At 44.8% G+C, this 21,957-nt stretch overlaps 1 protein-coding gene across 1 annotated transcript in view; it reads right to left on the bottom strand.

The window, feature by feature from the left end:
* The window catches only part of acap1 (ArfGAP with coiled-coil, ankyrin repeat and PH domains 1), a 131,097-nt gene that overhangs the window by 80,739 nt on the left and 28,401 nt on the right, over positions 1-21,957 (bottom strand). The window contains exons 3-8 of the mRNA XM_084312125.1: positions 19,027-19,146; positions 16,851-16,904; positions 16,445-16,503; positions 10,790-10,973; positions 8,970-9,014; positions 6,336-6,431 (exon numbers count right to left, since the gene is read on the bottom strand). Of these exons, the coding sequence (XP_084168251.1) occupies positions 6,336-6,431; positions 8,970-9,014; positions 10,790-10,973; positions 16,445-16,503; positions 16,851-16,904; positions 19,027-19,146 (558 nt within the window). The remainder of the gene's footprint in view (positions 1-6,335; positions 6,432-8,969; positions 9,015-10,789; positions 10,974-16,444; positions 16,504-16,850; positions 16,905-19,026; positions 19,147-21,957) is intronic.

The following is a 21,957-nucleotide window of genomic DNA, read 5'->3' as shown; positions in this document are numbered from 1 at the left end:
TCTCTCTCTCACGCGCACGCTCTCTCTCCATATCCTGTCGAAATAGGAAGAACTTGATCTGCGGTTTGATGTGACCAGTGAAAGGTTGACTAATTAACTTCCTGATTCAAGCTACTACCTCACAGGCTACGCTGAAGACACTAAGCATCTTTCATATAACAGAGCTTTGATAGTACTTTTGATAGTCTGGATGGTACAATGTTTTTATTTTTTACTCTTCCCTTTTCCACAATCACAAGATGGAGAGACAAAACATCATCTCACGCACACAGACACACGACACGACCATGTGAAATATTTCCTGTTGTTGTTTCCTGTCCCCTTGTGACTACCCCCCCCCCCCCCACAACCCCAGATAACTGGCAACAGCTGCTATTTTTCATGTCAAGGACCCCCCCCCCCCCCCAAATAGAAATGCTCTCGGCCATTGATTATTAGATTATACTGAGAGTATTCTTGTGTATACGGTTTACTTTTACTAGATAGTATATATTCAGATTCAACATTTGTATTGCCTATATTTATTGTAACGTATAATATAACCAATACGGCATAAAGACCCTCATCTGCACCTTTGTTAACACTGTTTATTTTTCTCATATTTTTATATTCAGAATTTCCCCATGGGGGTCAATAAAGGAGTATCTTGTGTTATTTTATTAGATTAGATTAAGATAGATTAGGTGTCTAGCACCTTGGCTAACTTGACCTCTGTTCACCTCATCCTTTGATTTGATTTGATTTATTTGACAAAAAAATATGTCAAAAAGATATATAAAAGGCACATCCACTGTGACATATACATATCATTGTATTGGAAATGTCAAGGATAACACAATAAAGTTGAACAATAACTTATTTCCATTGACCATATTCACACGGTGGGCATTTTTCTCTTATGTCGTGCTCAGGTTGGGGTTCCTTTCCACCCAGTTCCTGTCATCTTAGGTGCGGTCCTCTTTCTAGCACCATGTCACCCCTTTCTGAAAGTACCACTTCCTCTCACACTCTCTATGAAGCAACTATTAACGTTTAGTCATGACAGCATCCAGTCAATGTTTGCCACGGCAGGCCCGTGAAGTCTATAAACCAGGAAACTGTCAGAGATGAGAAGAGATGGCGGAACAGGAGTAGGTCATGGACAACAAACTATCATTACACATGGGCAAAACAGAGTCCATTCTCTTCGGTTCAAATAACAAACTCAGCAAGACCGACGGCTTCTCAGTTACAGTGGGTGACAATATTGTCACAAGGAAAGATGAAATTACCTACCTGGGTTCCATCCTAGAGGCTAATCTTTCCTGCGACAAAATGGCATCCAATGTAATAAAAAAAGTCAATCAACGAACTCGATTCTTGTACCGGATCTCCTCCCTGGTAAACAAGAATACCCTGAAGACTCTGGCAGGAGCACTCATTCAAGGGTACTACGACTATGCTTGCACCTCATGGTACCAAAGCACCTCAAAGGCACTAAAAACCAAATTACAAACATCTCAAAAAAAAATTGTCAGACTACTGCTTGACCTGACTCCTAGAACCCACCTCACCCCTGCACACTTTGCCAACCTAGGATGGCTTAGAGTAGACGACAGAGTACAGCAACTTGCAATGGGCCTGGTCTACAAGATACACTACACGACCAAGGTACCCATGTACATGTCAAAATACTTCCCAAAGGTCAGTGAATACCACGATCACAACACCAGAGGGAGCTCCACAAATCATGTAAAACCCAGATTTGGCTCAAACAAGGGACTAAACACGTTTCGCAATTATGCCACAACAATGTGGAATGCCCTACCCAAAGCTGTAAAGGAATGTGAATCACTACCCACCTTCAAAAACACTCACAAAGAACACCTACGGGAGACTGCAATTCAAAACTGGCCCCTACAAATGTCCTAACCCAGTTGTACAATAAAGACCAAGCATGGCTTTGTCAGTATTCCAATGTACAGCCCCACCCAACCCCACCCCACCTACCCAACCTCCTCCAATGTACAGTTTCTATGTCAAATGTATGTCAGTATTCCAATGTACAGTGTGTGTCCCCCCCTACCCAACCCCCCCCCACCTCCAATGTACAGCCCCACCCCACCTACCCAACCTCCCCCAATGCACAGTTTCTATGTCAAATGTATATACACTCTTTTTCTGGATTTGTTTTAGTATCACAAACAGTACTGTATTTGAAAATCTGGTATGTCATAAATGTATAGATGTAGCAGTATTGTCTATCTGTATGTCGTGTGTGTCATATGATGAATTGAAAATGGGGGACCCTGATGGAAACAAGACGGAAGTCTTTCTCAGGTCTGCATCCTCTTAACAATTGTATGTATTGAGCTGTACTGTACTGTACCCATTCTGCAATCTGTTAATAAACTTTTCAATCAATCAATCAATCAGGTCAAGGATCAAATCTATAATGCCTATAGAGATGGTATTAAGTGATTAAGGCCCCCACCTCTGGAAGATTGAATCCTGCCAGAGCAGTGACTCAATAAAGAACCTTCTCTCCCTTCTCTTCTCTTCAGAACAGAGAGGGTACCGGAGCAGAAAGGGTCCCAGAGCAGAGAGGGTCCCGGAGGAGAGAGGGTCCCGGAGCAGAGAGGGTCCCAGAGGAGAGAGGGTCCCAGAGCAGAGAGGGTCCCAGAGGAGAGAGGGTCCCGGAGGAGAGAGGGTCCCAGAGCAGAGAGGGTCCCAGAGGAGAGAGGGTCCCAGAGCAGAGAGGGTCCCAGAGGAGAGAGGGTCCCGGAGGAGAGAGGGTCCCAGAGCAGAGAGGGTCCCAGAGGAGAGAGGGTCCCAGAGGAGAGAGGGTCCCAGAGGAGAGAGGGTCCCGGAGGAGAGAGGGTCCCGGAGGAGAGAGGGTCCCAGAGGAGAGAGGGTCCCAGAGGAGAGAGGGTCCCGGAGGAGAGAGGGTCCCGGAGGAGAGAGGGTCCCAGAGCAGAGAGGGTCCCAGGGGAGAGAGGGTCCCGGAGGAGAGAGGGTCCCAGAGGAGAGAGGGTCCCAGAGGAGAGAGGGTCCCAGAGGAGAGAGTGTCCCAGAGGAGAGAGGGTCCCGGAGGAGAGAGGGTCCCAGAGGAGAGAGGGTCCCAGAAGAGAGAGGGTTCCAGAGCAGAGAGGGTCCCGGAGGAGAGAGGGTCCCAGAGCAGAGAGGGTCCCAGGGGAGAGAGGGTCCCGGAGGAGAGAGGGTCCCAGAGGAGAGAGGGTCCCAGAGGAGAGAGTGTCCCAGAGGAGAGAGGGTCCCGGAGGAGAGAGGGTCCCAGAGGAGAGAGGGTCCCGGAGGAGAGAGGGTCCCGGAGCAGAGAGGGTCCCAGAGGAGAGAGGGTCCCAGAGCAGAGAGGGTCCCAGAGGAGAGAGGGTCCCGGAGGAGAGAGGGTCCCAGAGCAGAGAGGGTCCCAGAGGAGAGAGGGTCCCAGAGCAGAGAGGGTCCCAGAGGAGAGAGGGTCCCGGAGGAGAGAGGGTCCCAGAGCAGAGAGGGTCCCAGAGGAGAGAGGGTCCCGGAGGAGAGAGGGTCCCGGAGGAGAGAGGGTCCCAGAGCAGAGAGGGTCCCAGGGGAGAGAGGGTCCCGGAGGAGAGAGGGTCCCAGAGGAGAGAGGGTCCCAGAGGAGAGAGGGTCCCAGAGGAGAGAGTGTCCCAGAGGAGAGAGGGTCCCGGAGGAGAGAGGGTCCCAGAGGAGAGAGGGTCCCAGAAGAGAGAGGGTTCCAGAGCAGAGAGGGTCCCGGAGGAGAGAGGGTCCCAGAGGAGAGAGGGTCCCGGAGGAGAGAGGGTCCCAGAGGAGAGAGGGTCCCAGAGGAGAGAGGGTTCCAGAGCAGAGAGGGTCCCGGAGGAGAGAGGGTCCCAGAGCAGAGAGGGTCCCAGGGGAGAGAGGGTCCCGGAGGAGAGAGGGTCCCAGAGCAGAGAGGGTCCCAGAGGAGAGAGGGTCCCGGAGGAGAGAGGGTCCCGGAGGAGAGAGGGTCCCGGAGGAGAGAGGGTCCCAGAGGAGAGAGTGTCCCAGAGGAGAGAGGGTCCCAGAGCAGAGAGGGTCCCGGAGGAGAGAAGGTCCCGGAGGAGAGAGGGTCCCAGAGGAGAGAGTGTCCCAGGGGAGAGAGGGTCCCGGAGGAGAGAGGGTCCCAGAGGAGAGAGGGTCCCAGAGGAGAGAGGGTCCCGGAGGAGAGAGGGTCCCGGAGGAGAGAGGGTCCCAGAGGAGAGAGTGTCCCAGAGGAGAGAGGGTCCCAGAGCAGAGAGGGTCCGAGATCCGACCTCCACCTCCCACCACTACACACTATGAATATATTACATATCAGCCCTCAAACAGCATTAACAGCAAACAGTCAACGTCAACAGACCCAGGCCACTTTGATGTATTGACAATGCAGATGCTACATACCCTGCCACATGGCCCTTAATGGCCACCACAGCCCAACGTGTAGATAATGAAGATAGATGGATGCCACATGGCCCCTAATGGCCACCACAGCCCAACGTGTAGATAGTACTGTGGATAGATAGATGCTACACATCCTACCACATGGCCCCTAATGGTCACCACAGACCAACATGTAGATAGATAGGCAGTGAGAGCCAGCATGTCACCGGGGGTTATCTGGTGGGCACCTGTGTCTCGTCAAGTTAGGCCCACACGACTTCGGGAAAGCTCAGTGGTTAATTCCGGTGTCCCGGAACCAGCCCCTCCATGCTAGCCCTCACTGACCATGACACCCACATGCAGAACTTCCTTGTGTTATCTTATCCTTACGTCGAAAACAGAACTATTCCTGATAACAATACCACACGTGAAACAGAAACAACAGAGACAACTCTTAAGCCTTTGTTTACTTTGGCCCCCAGCTGACATTATTTCTCCTCGACCAAACCCACAGACTTCCTTTCGATGCTTCGTCCGACATTCTCATTTGCCGTATTTCGCAAACTCTGCTCACGAAAAACCCTAACTCACCCAATAATTATGAAGTGGATACGTGCTATAAATCCTCTGCATCCTACTTTTACGGGACAAACCCTATAGCTTTCCATCCACGCTGTTCGGTTTCTGCTGCCAAGTCTGCATATCTAAGATTTTTCCTTTCATAAACCTCCTCCACTATTTCCTCCCACGGCAAAGTCAATTCAATCAAATAAACTACCCGCTGACTAACAGACCTTATTACATGGCGTTTTAACATTCGCCAAAATGCTTGATTGTGATTGGTCAATAGCGCTCGGTTGCCCCTGACAGCGGTCAGTTATTTCTCGATAACGGACCGCTGCTATGGGCAACACGCAATAATGACCGTTGATACGGGTAACACAGCGCTATTGACCAATCACAATCAAGCATTTTGGTCGCAGAAAGTCACGAAAGCTAAGCTCAGCATATGCACAGCTGCACTCATCAGGTAATCAGACCACACACCTGCCGGCTGCCGGCGATGACAGAGGAGCCACAGAACAACTGCGTCTGCATTTGACCTCGTCTTGTCGATGGTGTAAAATGAATTAGGTATATTGTTAGTAAGTTAGCCATGTAATAAGCGGGATAATGTATAGCTATACTCGGCCATTGTTGCAAAATAATTGACCTTCACTGCGTTTAGAACACCTCGGCGCGGCGCCTCTGTGTTCTAAACTCCGTGTCGGTCAATTATTTTGCGACAATGACCTCGTAGCTATACATTATCCCTTACATAACGCTACGTCAGTGACTCAAGTACTAACTATCTCTCGTGGAACAATGAGAGTTTTCCCTCCCAAATCGACCTGCATCTCCCACCTAAAAACATACCGCCTCTACATTCGTCTCCCTCACGGACACGTTGAATGGCTGCACTCCCTACCCGATTACATCCTGAATTCACAGTACTCTTCTGCTCTCAAACAATTTTCCTTCATACTCCACAGGTCCCTCCAGCTAAGCTTCCTTCTTTTCTCTTCACCTTCCCAGTTCATCATTTACAGAACTTTGATTTTGAATAGAGGCCTTGCACGGAATGTGTAATTCTTCCAGCATGGCTGCCTGTAACATAGCATAACATTTTTACATGGCAATGGAAGCGACAAACGGTTGCTATGTGCAAAACAATGGTTTCTATGTGTTGACATATGAGACATATATCAACAAAAACTTAATAAGTTGGTGTCTTATTAATGGATCTAGTAAACAATCATGCTTTTCCAGTGTTTTACCTACTCTACCGCTGCACAGAAATTAGGCATTTTGCTTTGAAGGTGGTTACCAATGGTTACAGGCAGCCATACTGAAAGAAACGTTAATTATAAGCCTCTATAATAAGGCTCTGTTCACCGCAGGGCTGCCCTAGGTCACGCTGCGGCAGCAGCTCCACTCACCTCTTCACCCAGGGATCGCCGATAGTCGTCCAGCTCAGAGAGAGACTGGTGGCCCTGCTGGAAATACTGGGCCTGGGCTTCCATCAGTGACAGCATCTAACAGTAACCACGGAAAAACAGGTTTTACAATATTATTATATGATTGGGGACATTTCCTTGTGGGCATGTGACATAAGAAAAGGCTTTATATGATGATGATAATAATACTAGCTTTGATTTATATAGCGCCTTTCAGGAAACCCAAGGACATCCTTTCTATGATCGGACACCCTCTTACGCAACCCATTTAATTTAGCTCTCGACTTGAAGTATATTGATATACTGAACCTTGCAAACATTTTCCATTTAATTATCAGCGTGTGATATGTATATAAAACCTGCAGTAATGCCACTAGAGTTCTTATATAACCTTTCCACATGGGAAGGCAAGACCACTGGTGGCGGTGGGAGATGGCAGAGGCTAAAGTGAGAGACATTCAAGTCAAATTACGTAACACTGGATGATTGATTTCCTGACCTAATTCTCTCCCGGTAAAGCCTTGGAGACCACCTCTGCCCAGACGTAACCCCAATCTTCTCATTTTATGTGAGACAGCCTATTTTGAGACTGAGGCCTGTTCAAAACATGCAGTGTGCGCAGCGTCTACTCTCTTGTCCCTGTGCCGTGTCAGACTAATATCACACAGGGAGACATGACACAGCAACTACTTCTCAGAGATTAAATACTAGCTTACACTATACCAGTGGTTCTCAAACTGGGTCGCGGGGTAGGTTACTTCATGGGTAGGTTACACACAGACAAAAAAACTAACAAAAAAACTACTTTTTTTATTGTTCTGGCAACATATTTTGGCTAAATAGGCCTAGTTTTATAAATGTGTATTGATAACAGTGCTGTAATAAAATGTTCTAATAAATATGCAAGTGTAACGGAGGTACCGTGAGTATATCCACAGTCACGATGGACTTCAAGTGTTGTGAAGTGACTGTGGCACGTAGCTGTACTGCAAGTAAACTCACTCCCCCTTAACACATTCCCTGCCACGCTTATATCCATAAATGTTTGATCACTGCCACCAGTCTAAGCCTATGGAGATGTTTACCTTCTTTGCAGGGCTATAACTTTTTAAATTGTATTGCTAAATTGACATCGATTATCTATCGTTCAGGATGTAGGAACGTTTTACTTTTTCATTCATAGGTTCATACGAAAATACCGTCTAGAATATAAATATGTTTTTATCGTTTTCTGCAGTAATTCCTAGAACGTGAGATATAGGCATAAACGCATATATAGATTATCAAATGCAGTTTGTTGGCGATACACGCTATATTAAAAATTTCAACTGTACATGATCCTAAACGTTATGACTGACCATTCGCGGGTGAAATGCTTTATGTAGTATGGGTGATATATTGATCGGAGCAGTTTGCATGGATAATAATAAACAAACACGCTGAAAATGACGTCAGTGTCCTCTTACCGTTGGCCGGTGAGACTGGAGCAAAAAGATCCCACTTATTTGACGCCGATCAAGTCGATCCATTTCCGGTTTGTATAATAATAATAACAGCCCAAATCATATCGATTATTGAGTTATGGCAGCGATCCATATACACGGTGTGTGTCTTGAGTCCCGCGACAATATGCGAGTGCCGGACGCATTTCCAAGACGCACCGGGATCACAAGAGATCCACTTCCGGTTTGGCAACTCGCCGATCATCCACCAGGTGGCAGTATTGAAGCGTTGCAGAGTTGTGCATGCTCCCACTGCATCATACTAGGCTCCGTGATGGGAATTATGAATAACATGGCAAAAAAATTAAATATGATCTCAATAACGTCGTACGCCGTGGATTGGCAGAATTCGCATGAACTTGAAACACGTTGTACGACGTTTATGGCGCAGGATGTGTTCAAAGGCATCCAGACACATTACCTAGAAGTGAATTAATCTCTTGGTATAGTGGTCTGCAATGTCGCCCGCGGCGCGGGAGACCGGGGTTCGACTCCCACTCAGGGCATGTCAAATAAGACCGGTTTCACAAGATCAACAACGTGTGCTTTTATTTTGATATTCCTTAATTCCATGTTGAAATGACGTGATACATTAAGAGTGGGGTCGCCAAAAGAAAATCCTAAATAAAATGGGGTGGTGGTATAAAAAGGCTTGAGAACTCCTGCACTATACTGTAGTACTGCACAGAGAACGCACAACGTCCAGACATGGTGAACTAGGAAAAACTGCCTTTTCCTTTGACGCTTCCAACACCTGGAATGCCCTCCGACCGAAGGCTCTTCCTTCTCTTGCAGCATGTGTCGACTTGTAACCGTTTTAGCAGATTTCTTTTATTGTTTATTTTTTATTTATTGTGCCTATTATGTAATGAAATTGAGCTGATAAACCGTGTCTTGTTTTATAAGCTCGTCGTCGCTGTAAATGAGGGTAACCTCTGTGTCTCACGAGTTGAAATATTGGTTTGAAAGGAAATTAAATTAAATGAGATGAGATTAAATGAGATTAAATTAGATCAAATGAGGCCCAGTCGGAAAAGAGGACGGTGTACAGGCACATACTGTAACGCGGCGTGGCGCTCTAAAATGTCCGTCCCCCACTTTGATACGGACTCACCGCCATCAGGATGTCGGTCCTCTTCTTGGCCTCGATGACGTTTATCTGTAACAGAAAGGGGAGGAGGGCTGCTGTGAGACGTGGAGGGCTGTGAGACGTGGAGGGCTGTGAGACGCCGTGCCAACATGTCTCCATAATCAGGGGCTAGACGGCCAGCCAGCCAATCTCCTGCGTATCCATGGTTACCACCCTGGAGGGGAGCCTTGTTATCAATCAGGGGAGACTGAAGAATGTCCCCAAACAGAGGCAGCCGGTGAATATTTTGTCTGTGCCGCTGGTAACCAGCGGACTGCTGTACACGGCGGCACAGCGGTTATGCAACTGTGGTGTTGTGCGAAATGTTGTCGTTGGCTTCGGTGGTAATGAGCTGAAGTAATCTGGAATGGTGTTTGTTGACAGGGAGGGATGGTGAGTGTGTGTGTGTGTGTGTGTGCGTGTGTGCGTGTGTGCATGTGTGCGTGTGTGCATGTGTGCGTGTGTGCGTGTGTGCGTGTGTGTGTGTGTGCGTGTGTGCGTGTGTGCGTGTGTGTGTGTGTGTGAGAGAGAGAGAGACTTGTCGTACAGAACTTTTAAGTCGCTTTGGATAAAAGCATCAGCTAAATGACTAAATGTAAATGTGTGAGTGAGTGAGTGAGTGAGTGAGTGAGTGAGTGAGTGAGTGAGTGAGTGAGTGAGTGAGTGAGTGAGTGAGTGAGTGAGTGAGTGAGTGAGTGAGTGAGTGAGTGAGTGAGTGAGTGAGTGAGTGAGTGAGTGAGTGAGTGAGTGAGAGAGAGCGAGAGATAGAGAGAGAGTGTGTGCATGTTTACATTTGTATTGACAACATTATATACTTCGACAGGGAAAGAACAGTTATTTCTGATGGTCTAGTTATATTTGACCAAACACACTGTAGCACCCACTCCACACACTTTATAGCACACACCCACTTTAAACAAACACACTGTAGCACCCACTCCCCACACTTTATATTTATTGATGAAGGATTGCACTACAACTCGTACACCTTACTGTAAATTGTACCTAAATTGTACCTCATCCCATTTCTGCTTGCACTATATAGTACTGTACATTAGTACACTGCATAGTATTTTATATTATATGGTAACTCAGTTACGTCTATTCTGCATCGAACATTGTACATATGTCTATACTGAACACTGTGACCTCATTTTCTACTTCTAAATTACATGCTATACTATGTTATTTGATACTATCTTGTCTAGCACAGTCTCTGGAGCGTAACAGTAAGAAGCATTTTGTATGAAAGTATTCTGTACTTCTGTATGACAACTATTAAAGAAACTTAACTTAAACTTATTTGTTCTTGGATCTATGACGGTATACCTTAAAATAAGTTATATATCCCTGCTCTACTTAAAGGGGCACTTGTTTTGCACATAATGTCAGACACATCCAAAAACTCAGTTATTGAGAGTAAATGAGTTTGAATATGGCCACTAGTGATGTCATCATTCAATCATTGAATGTCATCATTGGATCCTTGTGTTGCGTTAATTACAGCTCAATGATATGATAAGGTCGCAGTCCCTATAAGACAAGGTGTTGCTATTTTTTCATCTAAATTAACACGACACAAGGAATCAATGTCCCCGATGACATCATTGGTGGCCATATTCAAACTCATTTACTGTCAAACTAAATGAAAGTGTGCAGAACTGATAAGAGTTTTTGGATGTGTGTGAGATTATGTGCAAAATAAATCAGCAATGTTTTTAGGTGAAGTGCCCCTTTAATCATTCCATTCCATACACCCTCCTCCTCCTCCTCCTCCTCCTGTCAGTCCATCAGGTCTCTCTCACCTCCAGAACGTAGTCCAGCGCCCTGGAGCGGAATGTGCGTCGTGCGTTGTACAGGGCGTTGCTGGCCTCCTCCACCTCGTGCGGTTTCCCCCGCGGGGCCTGGGCGTTCCTCGACAGCGCCCCCTCCAGGTTCTCGCTGCAGCGCTCGAACTCCTTACGCACCTCCTTGAACCGCCGCACATCCCTGCCGGTAGAGGAGGAGGAGGGAGGAAGAAGAGGAGGTGGAGAAAGGAGGAAGGGGGCATAGATGGGGGGATTAATTGATGATACATTTATTGTAAGATAAGATAAGATATTCCTTTATTGATCCCCTTGGGGATATTTGGGTATCATAGTAGCATGGGGGAGGGGAGGTACGAGTATGGGCAGGGTAATAGTAGAAAGACATAAATATACTATAGGCAATACAATTTTAATATAAAGATATGACAAAAAATGTAAAGTGTAAACAATATAATTAACTCGGAATATAAGAATATGAGAAAAATAAATAGAGTAAACAAATAAAGAATTTTAATGATGATATTTAATGTAAAGAATTAATGAAGAAAGACTTTAATGTAAAGTCACGTAAGAAGCCATTTGAAGCCACGCTTTCCCCCGTGATGCTTCTTCTTAGTGCTCTCTTATCCCATCATTTACATTTCATGTTTTATCACAGATCATTATTTAAGATCTCCTTTTGATGTTTGTAAAGCGTATTGTATTGCAACTCTGAATCAAATGTGCTACAAAGTTTGATTGACTGATTGAGTGATTGATTGAAGGAGGGACAGGTGGCTAAGGGGAGGGAGGGGGTGAGAGGGGGATTGATTGATTGATTGATTGATTGATTGATTGATTGAAAACTTTATTAACAGATTTCAGAATGGGTACAATACAGTACGGCTCAATACACACAATTGTTAAGGGGATGCCGACCAGAGAAAGACTTTCGTCTCGTTTACATCAGGGTCCCCAATTTTCAATTGAAGGGCTCTCTTGCTCAACTGTCAGAACTAGGGATGTCCGATATTATCGGCCTACCGATATTATCGGCTGATATCGGCATTAACACTATGGTCGCCAAAAACGCCGTAGCACGTCTTTCCCCGCCATGCTCATTCTGCCAAAGACGCCGTACCACGTCTTTGATATCAATATTTCAAAAATCTGTGATCGAAATCATATTTCTCCCCCGGAGACTTGAGATCTATTGTTGATCCCCTCTCAACTCTCCAACGGTTCAAGAGCGCCATCTGGTGGCCGATCGGCGGATCGCCCAGAGCGGAAACAGGAAATGGAAGCTGGTGCTCATTCCAATTCGGTCCGATCACTCGGTAATAGTCCCAGGACTCGAGCTAGACACAACGGATAGCAATCCGTTACCAATAACTCAATAAACAACATGATTTGGACGTATATACTATTATACAACCTGGAAATGGATCGCATATTTCTACATCCCATAATAGGAATATTTCTGTTCCACGCTCATCGCCCAACGCTATGAGGAAGCTACGGTAAGATTCAGCGTTATTTTTTAACGTGTTCGATACTAACTGCTCTAATGATCATATCATCCACACTAGATGAATCATCTAACGTTGGCCACGGAATTATAAACGACCCCCCCCCCCCCATCCGGTCATCATCAGATGATCAGTAGTAACTTCTAGAAGCACGTCCATTTGAAATGTTTTATCCCGCGCAGATTCCTATCAAACTGTATTTGATCATCAATATAATGCATTTGGGGCTATAAATCACGTTCTGGAGAAAGCTGCAGAAAGAGATGAAAACATACTTATACATTAGACCATATTTTACTATGAATATGTGAATGAAAAAGTTTAACGTTGCTACACAATGAACAATACATATAGGACTTTGAATGGGCCATAATAATGGCAATTTAGCAATAGAATTTAAAAAGTTATAGCCCTGCAAAGAAGGGGTACTTATCCATAGACAAATAGAGCTGGCAACCTATGGTATATCATGAATTTAGCCTTAGGCAATCAAAGTGTTAAGGTTAGAGTTTGGAATCAGGGCTGGTGGTCTATCGCCCTGCTCTAAAGACAAACTCTAACCTTAACCAACTTCGAAAGAGGGCCTAAACTTAACCAGTTGGGAACCAGGCGGACAGTAATAAAATTAAGCATTACATCACGCGCAGGAGTGGGTTGTGAAAATTAGACCATGCCTAGGGGTGGTCGTTAGACCCCCCTAGGCATGGTCTAATTTTCACAACCCACGACTACAAGTGGTGTAATGCTTTTATACAACTGGCACATTCATCCAACCTTATTGCTATACAATAAACACACATTAATTGAAGATTTATTGAAAAAACCATCCGCCAGAAAAAGTAGTTCCCACAAAAAAAAAGAGAAGTTGCCTCCATGTGGAAGCAGCTCGGAAGTGCATCCAACTGTCTTTCAACTAGGCATCCAACAAACTAAGACATCCAACTGTCTTTCAACTAGGCATCCAACAAACTAAGACATCCAACTGTCTTTCATCTAGACATCCAACAAACTAACACATCCAACTTTTCTTTAGTTTTTAACCTACTTTCTATAGAACTTCATTCTTAGATGCTTCTATAGAAAGTAGGTAAAACAAATTAAAAAAAAGTTTTCTTTGCCCTATATAGGGGGGGGGGGGTTCTTTGCCCTATAAGAGTTTTTTTTTTTTTTTTTTTTTAAACCTACTTTCTATAGAAGCAGCTGGGAGGTGCGCTGTTTTAAGTGAGCGTGGGTTATTGAATTGATTGATTGCTAATTTTATTACTGTCCGCCTTGTTTCCAACTGGTTAAGTTTAGGCCCTCTTTCGAAGTTGGTTAAGGTTAGAGTTTGGAACCAGGGCTGGTGGTCTATCGCCCTGCTCTAAAGACAAACTCTAACCTTAACCAACTTCGAAAGAGGGCCTAAACTTAACCAGTTGGAAACCAGGCGGACAGTAATAAAATTAGCAATTAATCAATCAATCAATCAATTCCGCGATTTTTATTTTGTTCCACAATGACTCATGACCCATCAATTACATCATCCAACATTGTTTAAGCAACTAAGACATTCGCCGTGACAGAATCGTTTTTCATTTAGTCTTTATGACCCTATCACCATTATCCTTTCGGAATGTTTCCTGTCCGGCTTGTCCGCCATCTTGCTTCCATTCCTAAAACCACGAAAGCGCATTGATAGTAATTCGGTTGTGGGCGGGTCCTGGGACCAAGAGCGTTGGGTTATGAAAAATATCCATGTGTAAGTTGACTGTTTTAGCCAATCAGAATCGAGAAATGTGCATGCCGTTGTATAATAGTAAACTAGCAACACTGCAGCACCCAAGTTTCAGCACTGTTTGATGATCATTGTTACTCGGCTGAAAGAGTTGTACCCTTCCTGCTGACTTGTTGTACAGAACTTGTAAGTCGCTTTGGATAAAAGCATCAGCTAAATGACAACATTTATATATAGTAGTAACATAGTACATAGTAGATAGTATTGGAAGAGAATTTGGATGAACACCTCCACCAACAGCACATGTTATGGTCTTCATTATTTGACAGGTAATCGAAGGTATTGATAAGAGAACACCACCCAACCCGCTGCCTCTAGGATTAGCCCTGAGATTCACCCCGAGCTGACATTTCACTTGTCTTAAACAAAATAGAGGGTGTGGCTGGAGCGATTTACGGCCTATTCCCAGACTCGCCCCAAAAGGTTAGGGATTCCAACGTGTAACTGTGAGTGCATGGAACGAGCCGCCGACTCAACCAACCCCGAGGCCCCGGGGCATTGTTTACATTTTTAAGCTAGCAAGAGCGGAGCGAGGGGGGGGGGGAGATAAAGAGGTCTGCTGGGAGGGAGGCATGCGAGAGGAGATAGCGGGTGGATTCCGGGGCGATATCACGATCGACAAAAGAACATCGCTGGATAAAAGGGGAGACGACGTGTGAGGTCAAACGTGGAAAAGAAACCAGCACTTTATGTCTCTTGGTATTTGATACCAGGGGACTTCAGAATGACTAAGCGTATGAGGTTTCCAGCAGCCGGAGAACTAACGGCAGCAGAACTCGAGAGAACTACTCTGAATGTCTGATCATTGAGTGTGTCTGACTCCTACCACCTAAACTGCACGGACTACAACGTATAACATATGACGTATATCACGCCAGTTAGGGTACCTTATGTATACTGCACCTGTGTATACTGTATACTTCACTTACTCATAGTATATATTTAGATTCTAGTGTTTATTGTAACCATATTTATAACATAACTGATAGGGCATACAGACCCTCATCTGCACCTTTGATCACACTGCCTACTTGCTCAGATGCGTATATTCAGGGTTAATTATATTGTTTGCCTATTTTTACTTTTCTACTGTACTATAATTGCATTGCCTGTATTTATGTCTTCTACTATTACCATACCATGCCCCTGTAACAGATCGGTTCGGACATGCCCCGAGTGGGAGTTGAACCCCGGTCTCCCGCGTGACGGGCGGCATCACAGACCACTAGACCAAGAGGTGAATTCACTTCTACGTAATGGGTCTGGACGCCTCTGGGGAGTGAGTTTACTTGTAGTACCGCTGCCGTCCACAGTCACTTCACAACACTGTCCATCGTGACTGTAGGACAGACACATGGCACTCCGTTACACCCCCTCCTCCGTGTTGCTATGATGCCTGAATTTCCCCAAGGGGATCAATAAAGGAATATCTTATCTTATGGGTACAATTGGCTTTAACAACTGGTTGTAGAATAACTCTGACACTGGAGGACCTCCACTCCTTCTACTTATATAGGATGGATGGAAACTATGTGTAAAATGGCAACATATGAACGGATCACATAATAGAGTTGCCGGTAGAGAGGACATATTTAATGAGCTTTGGGGATTATTCCTCACTGAAATCTAAGAATCTGATGCTGGACTTTGAAGGAAATGGTCTGTCTGCAGGTATACGTACAGTATGAGCACCTTGACTATTTCTCTCGTCTTTTTGTATTTGTTTTGTTTTTATTATCATCTTCTGAATTTCTCTATTACATATATTTCTGTAAATGCTTATTATGTTTTTTTCTTTCTTTCTCCCCTTCTGGTTTTGTGTTAATGTCATCTAAATAATCAACCGTGTAAAGTTGGAGTTTACTTGTCGGTAAGTTTCTGTGTATGGAACAAAAGGAAAGAAAGATGGACAGTTATATTTTGGGACATTTGAGTGTTTGTACTGAGCTGTTAAAATATTAATAAAAATGACGGAGATGTAGTTCACAGAGCTCTAAGAGCTTTCTAAAAAGGGGGTTAGCTGATGGTTTGCAGGCATTCGAGGGAGTGGCTCTCTTCCCTAAGCGGGCGGCCGTGCGTTCGAAGTTATATGGAGAAAGCATTTAGTGTGGCTGCCGGCCTGGTGGACAGACGCCACCGCAGAGCGGGACCGGAGGACCGAAGCAGAACGGTGCACAGAGCAGCCGGGGGGAAGCAGAACGGTGCACAGAGCAGCCGGGGGGAAGCAGAACGGTGCACAGAGCAGCCGGGGGGAAGCAGAACGGTGCACAGAGCAGCCGGGGGGAAGCAGAACGGTGCACAGAGCAGCCAGGGGGAAGCAGAACGGTGCACAGAGCAGCCAGGGGGAAGCAGTGAAGGCTGCCCACTCACTCCTTCACAAAACTCTGCAGCTTCAGCTTCACAGACTTCTGTGTGGTCTCCATCACCTCCTGGGGGGGGGGGGAGAGAGAGAGAGAGAAAGTGAGAGAGAGAGAGATGGAGAGAGAGATAGAGAAAGTGAGTGAGAGAGAGAGATAGAAGGGGGGAAGACAGACACAGAGGGAGAGTTAGAAAGAGGCAGCTGGGAGGTCAGGTTAATTAACATAACACTATTGCCTATTAGGCTTTTAAGTGTCCTATTTTCTCCAGTGTGCCGGTGTGCTTAGCGAGAACAATTACCATCACATACCAGAGCTCATTAAAGGCAAAATAATTGACTAGATTACAGCAGGGGGGGGGGGGGGGGGGGGGGGGGGGCTGCCAGGAGAGCTGTCCAAGGCCCCACGGACGCACTCACCGCCTGGGACTCCAGGATGACGGACGCCCGACTGGAGAACTTCTCTAAGCACTCCTGCGGGAGAGGAAGAGGAGAGGAAGAGGAGGTGATTCAGGAGCTGAGCTACTGTATGCACGCTCGCGGTGATTTCGATTGAAGTTCAAGTTTAGTTTTATTTGTCACATATATAAGGTACATGTACATTACAGTGAAACGCGTGGTTCTGTATGAGCCCTCCTGAGATTGTGCTTCTTCATACAGTAAAAAAGTATACAAAACGAAAGTACAAAATGCAAAAATCAGGTAGAGATGTAGTTTATATAGGCAATCAAATTGTATCTGAATACAAATATGAGTGTAACAGTGTAAACAATATAATTAACTGTCAATATAGAAATATGAGAAAAGTAAACGGTGTAAACAAAGGTGCAGATGAGGGTCTGTATGCCCTATTGGTTATACAATAAATACAGGCAATAAAGAATTAGAATCTGAATATATACTATGAGTAAGAGTAAAAGTATATACACAAGGTGCAGTATACACAAGGTACCCTAATTGGTACCTACAACATCATACGTTGTAGTCCGTTGCAGGTTTCGGTGGTTAACTCGTTATTGGCTGCCAAGCGTTGAGCGCCAATAACGAGTAAACTCGTTTTTAGATCCTTTGATATTTTTCCTCTGATCCCCATTCTAAATCATCATCCGGATCATTCTAGCCGTCCCTGGAATATCACCAGGTGGCAGTATCGCCTACCTTTGAACTGGAATGGCTTGGCGTGGATACACGTTTTCCTTTTTTTTGTAAGAGCTCCTCCTCCTGCTTGAACAGAGATTCACATCGATCGCCTCGAAATTCCGTTGCCGAAGCGTATTTCCCATTGAAACGTGTATAGACATATACACTGGTAATCGCGATGGCGATGCGATCACTTGGAATTATTCTTTTTGGAATACCTTCTGGCTAAGGTAAGGTATATTCTATGTCTATTTTACCGAACCTGAAACATGTTTTTCTAACGATCACAGTTTTGTGTTTTACCGGACGTAAAACATGCTCGACAAACACGATGGCGGTTTTGAGTTAAAACGACCCCCTCCCTTGATGATTTTGTGAAGGTACATGTGTACATGGTATATACCTTTGATTTGGGAATATTTAGAGTTTCAGGGGATCAACCAGAACGGTTTGGGCTTATTGCACAGAATCACATTGCGTTTTATCTCGCGATCTATGGAAAAAGACTGGATTATCTTGGAAATGCAGTATGTTTAGCGTGTAATAAACTACAAACTACAGTGTGTAGAAACAAACAATTTTTTCCATGTTGGACTACAAGTAGCGTCTGTCAAATGAGCCACACCATTGTCTCCACAGCTATAATACAGAACACACACACAGCTCTGCAAACATCGTGAAACACCGCGAAAATGACCATTTTAAGCTGGCCTGAAGCGGCAGAGATGGGGACAGTTTATGGCGCTGAATGAGTTAAGAGTCAGACACACTTGACTGAGTGGTCAGACAAAAATGTAGTCCTGAAGGGGTTAAAAGGTTGATTTACTGTCTCTAATGAGTAGCTCCCTGTTGGCATAGACCCACACTCACCCCCATCAAACTGTCCCCAGAGCAGTGTTGTCCCAGCTCCCTGTTGGCATGCCATAGACCCACACTCACCCCCATCAAACTGTCCCCAGAGCAGTGTTGTCCCAGCTCCCTGTTGGCATAGACCCACACTCACCCCCATCAAACTGTCCCCAGAGCAGTGTTGTCCCAGCTCCCTGTTGGCATGCCATAGACCCACACTCACCCCCATCAAACTGTCCCCAGAGCAGTGTTGTCCCAGCTCCCTGTTGGCATAGACCCACACTCACCCCCATCAAACTGTCCCCAGAGCAGTGTTGTCCCAGCTCCCTGTTGGCATAGACCCACACTCACCCCCATCAAACTGTCCCCAGAGCAGTGTTGTCCCAGCTCCCTGTTGGCATAGACCCACACTCACCCTCATCAAACTGTCCCCAGAGCAGTGTTGTCCCAGCTCCCTGTTGGCATAGACCCACACTCACCCCCATCAAACTGTCCCCAGAGCAGTGTTGTCCCAGCTCCCTGTTGGCATAGACCCACACTCACCCCCATCAAACTGTCCCCAGAGCAGTGTTGTCCCAGCTCCCTGTTGGCATAGACCCACACTCACCCCCATCAAACTGTCCCCAGAGCAGTGTTGTCCCAGCTCCCGGAGGCCGCAGAAGAAGCTCTTGCTGCTCTGGCAGTAGGCCCTGCCCGCCTCCACCATGGATTGGCATTGTTTCACCAGCTGACGCACAACACACAATAAATCAAAATAAAGAACAAAAAAAAACACCATGAAATCCAAAATAAATGAAAAATAAATAAATGCAACACTCCCGTACATCCCAGTGAAGGTAAGGGAAAACTCACTAAAAACCTAGCAATAGGAAAAAAGCACCACAGGCAATGTGAAGAATCTTCACGTCAAACACTATACATTTTTAATCGATTGATTATTTTTTTTGTATTTTCTTTTTTTATAATTTTTTAAACAAACATATAAACAAACATGACAACACACGATAAGATATACAAGCATTAATTAACAGTGTACATCCAATGAAATCACCAATTAGTTAAATGTCTTATACAGGATATACCCCTAATATCTGCTATCTAATACCCTACACACATATGCTCTAGCTCGTACCTCCCCCTCCCGGACCCCCCATTGGATAATCCATCCCTCACTCCTAACCAGACATTACCATTATATGCTAGCTTTTATTCTCTCCACCACTTCTAACCACATTGTCATTTTGGATTCATTGAGACCCAAAATTCTTGCTGTAGATATTTCTTGATAATTCACATCGAGATATGTAATAATCCAGACCTTCCGGCACATTTTTTCCGGTTGAAACCATTGTGATGCTATCAGCTTTTTAGCCACTGTGATACCCGATAAAACCAATCTCTTTAGCTGTGGGTGTACTGCACACTCAAAAACATCATTCAGCAGTAATACAGAGGGGTGTACAGGTATATTCAGAGTTAAGAGATTTGATAATTGCTGGGTCACTTCTTTCCAGAATATCTTAACTGGTGGGCAGTCCCAGTACATGTGCATAAATGTCCCTTCGTCCCCATTTGTACATAAGGAGCATTTGGAGTCTTGTTTAAGACCCATTCTGTTCAGTCTTATAGGAGTCAAGTATGTCCTGTGAATATAGTTAAGATTGATTTGTTGATGGTCCGGGTTCCTTGATGTAAATCGAACATTTGCCCAGGCTTCTTGCCAATTAAAATCTTTTTCCAGGTCTGGTATATCCCTCCTCCAGACTGAGTCTAGGTGGAGGGTTTCATACGAGGACGTTAGTAATTGATGATAAAAATCTGAAACAAAACCTCTCGATGTCTCTCTTTCATAGAAGAATTTGTGGTATCTGTGGTGTACAATTGGTATCTTTAATGGAACACTGTGAGCCTTCAAACATAACAATAACTGTGCGTAAAAAGAATATGTGGAATCGGTGAGATACATTTTTTTGCGTATTTCTTCATAGCTACAAAAACCCTGTTTGTTGAAACCATCTCCTAATGAGTGTATGCCTTGCTTTTCCCATATAGGGAATCTTATAGGTCGTTTTCCAATCAAGAGTGCATTGTTATTGAATAAGGGAGTATGATTATGCCATTTATGTGGGTTAGAATATTTTTTTTGTGTTTCACGCCATATCCGGATTGCATGAGTAATTATGGGGCCAAATTTCCGTTCGCATTGCTTAATTGATAATTTGGTGTATGCTATGTCCTTCAGTCTATGTGGAGCTACTATATTTTCTTCTAAATTTCTCCAGGATACTAATGCTTGGGGATCAAACCATGTTGTCAGTGGTCTTAAAGTGTACGCCTTAAAATAGTGGAAAAAATCTGGAAATGCCATACCACTGTCTGCTTTGTTTCTCTGTGCGGTGGATCTTTTTATACATGGTGGTTTGTTATTCCAAATAAATTTGTATGTGGAGGAGTGTAATTTTTTCCAGTAACCCTCTGGAGGGGGTAACGGTAGCATTGAGCTGAAGAAGTTGATTCTAGGTAGGACGTCCATCTTAACTATTGATACCCGTGCCTGTACTGAGTTTTTAAGTTGACCACCTGTCAAGGTCGTCTTTGATTTTGTTTTGGATTTTTATGTAATTGTGCTTCACCGTTTGGCTTATGGTAGGGAATATTTCAACTCCCAAACATCTAAAGTGTTTTACCATAGGTATCTCTTCTGGGAGGGTTATATATTTTTTTGCAGGGGCGTTAAGTGGAAGGAAAGCCGACTTCGGCCAATTTATCTTAAATCCCGATAAATCTCCAAAGTCCTCAATCAACTTGAGCAGATGAGGCAATGTGGTGTTGGGGTTTTGCATGAACAGTATTACGTTGTCCGCATATAAACTAATTTTGTGTTGTGTGCCCTTGATTACGATTGGTTCTATGGATTGGGATTGTCTTATATATTGTACTAAAGGCTCTAATGATAGATCGAATAGTCCGGGACTAAGAGGGCAACCCTGTCTAGATGAGCGTGATACCGGAAAGATTCCAGAGGTGATTATACCTGTTGTAATCATGGCCGATGGGTCTTTGTATAATACTTTAATCATATCAATGAAACCTTTTCCTAACCCCATCCTTTCTAATACTGCCCATAGATACGACCATTCCAACCTGTCAAAAGCTTTCATTGCATCCAGGGACAGCATCGCCTTAGGTGTGGTGTCGTCCTTGTTAGCATCTAGTACGTGTAGTAATCGTCTTATGTTATCAGTGATCAAGCGGCCTCTTATGAAGCCAGTTTGGTCCGGATGAACTAAAGACGTCATATGCTTTTGTAGTCTGATGGCTAATACCTTAGAGTACAGTTTGATATCGGATCCGAGGAGGCTTAAGGGTCTATAACTACCACACTCGGTGGGGTCTTTGTCTTTTTTAAGGAGGACTGTTATGAGTGCAATATTGTCATTCTTATGGAAGTTCCCCTCCTTGATTGAGTATAAAATCATATTTAGTAATAAGGGTCCAATTATGTCCCAACAAGAGAGGTACATTTCTGGTGGGATAC

The sequence above is a fragment of the Notolepis coatsorum genome (assembly GCF_963971535.1).
Source record: "Notolepis coatsorum genome assembly, chromosome: 4".
Lineage (NCBI taxonomy): Eukaryota > Metazoa > Chordata > Actinopteri > Aulopiformes > Paralepididae > Notolepis > Notolepis coatsorum.
This window is presented reverse-complemented; position numbering and strand designations above follow the sequence as displayed.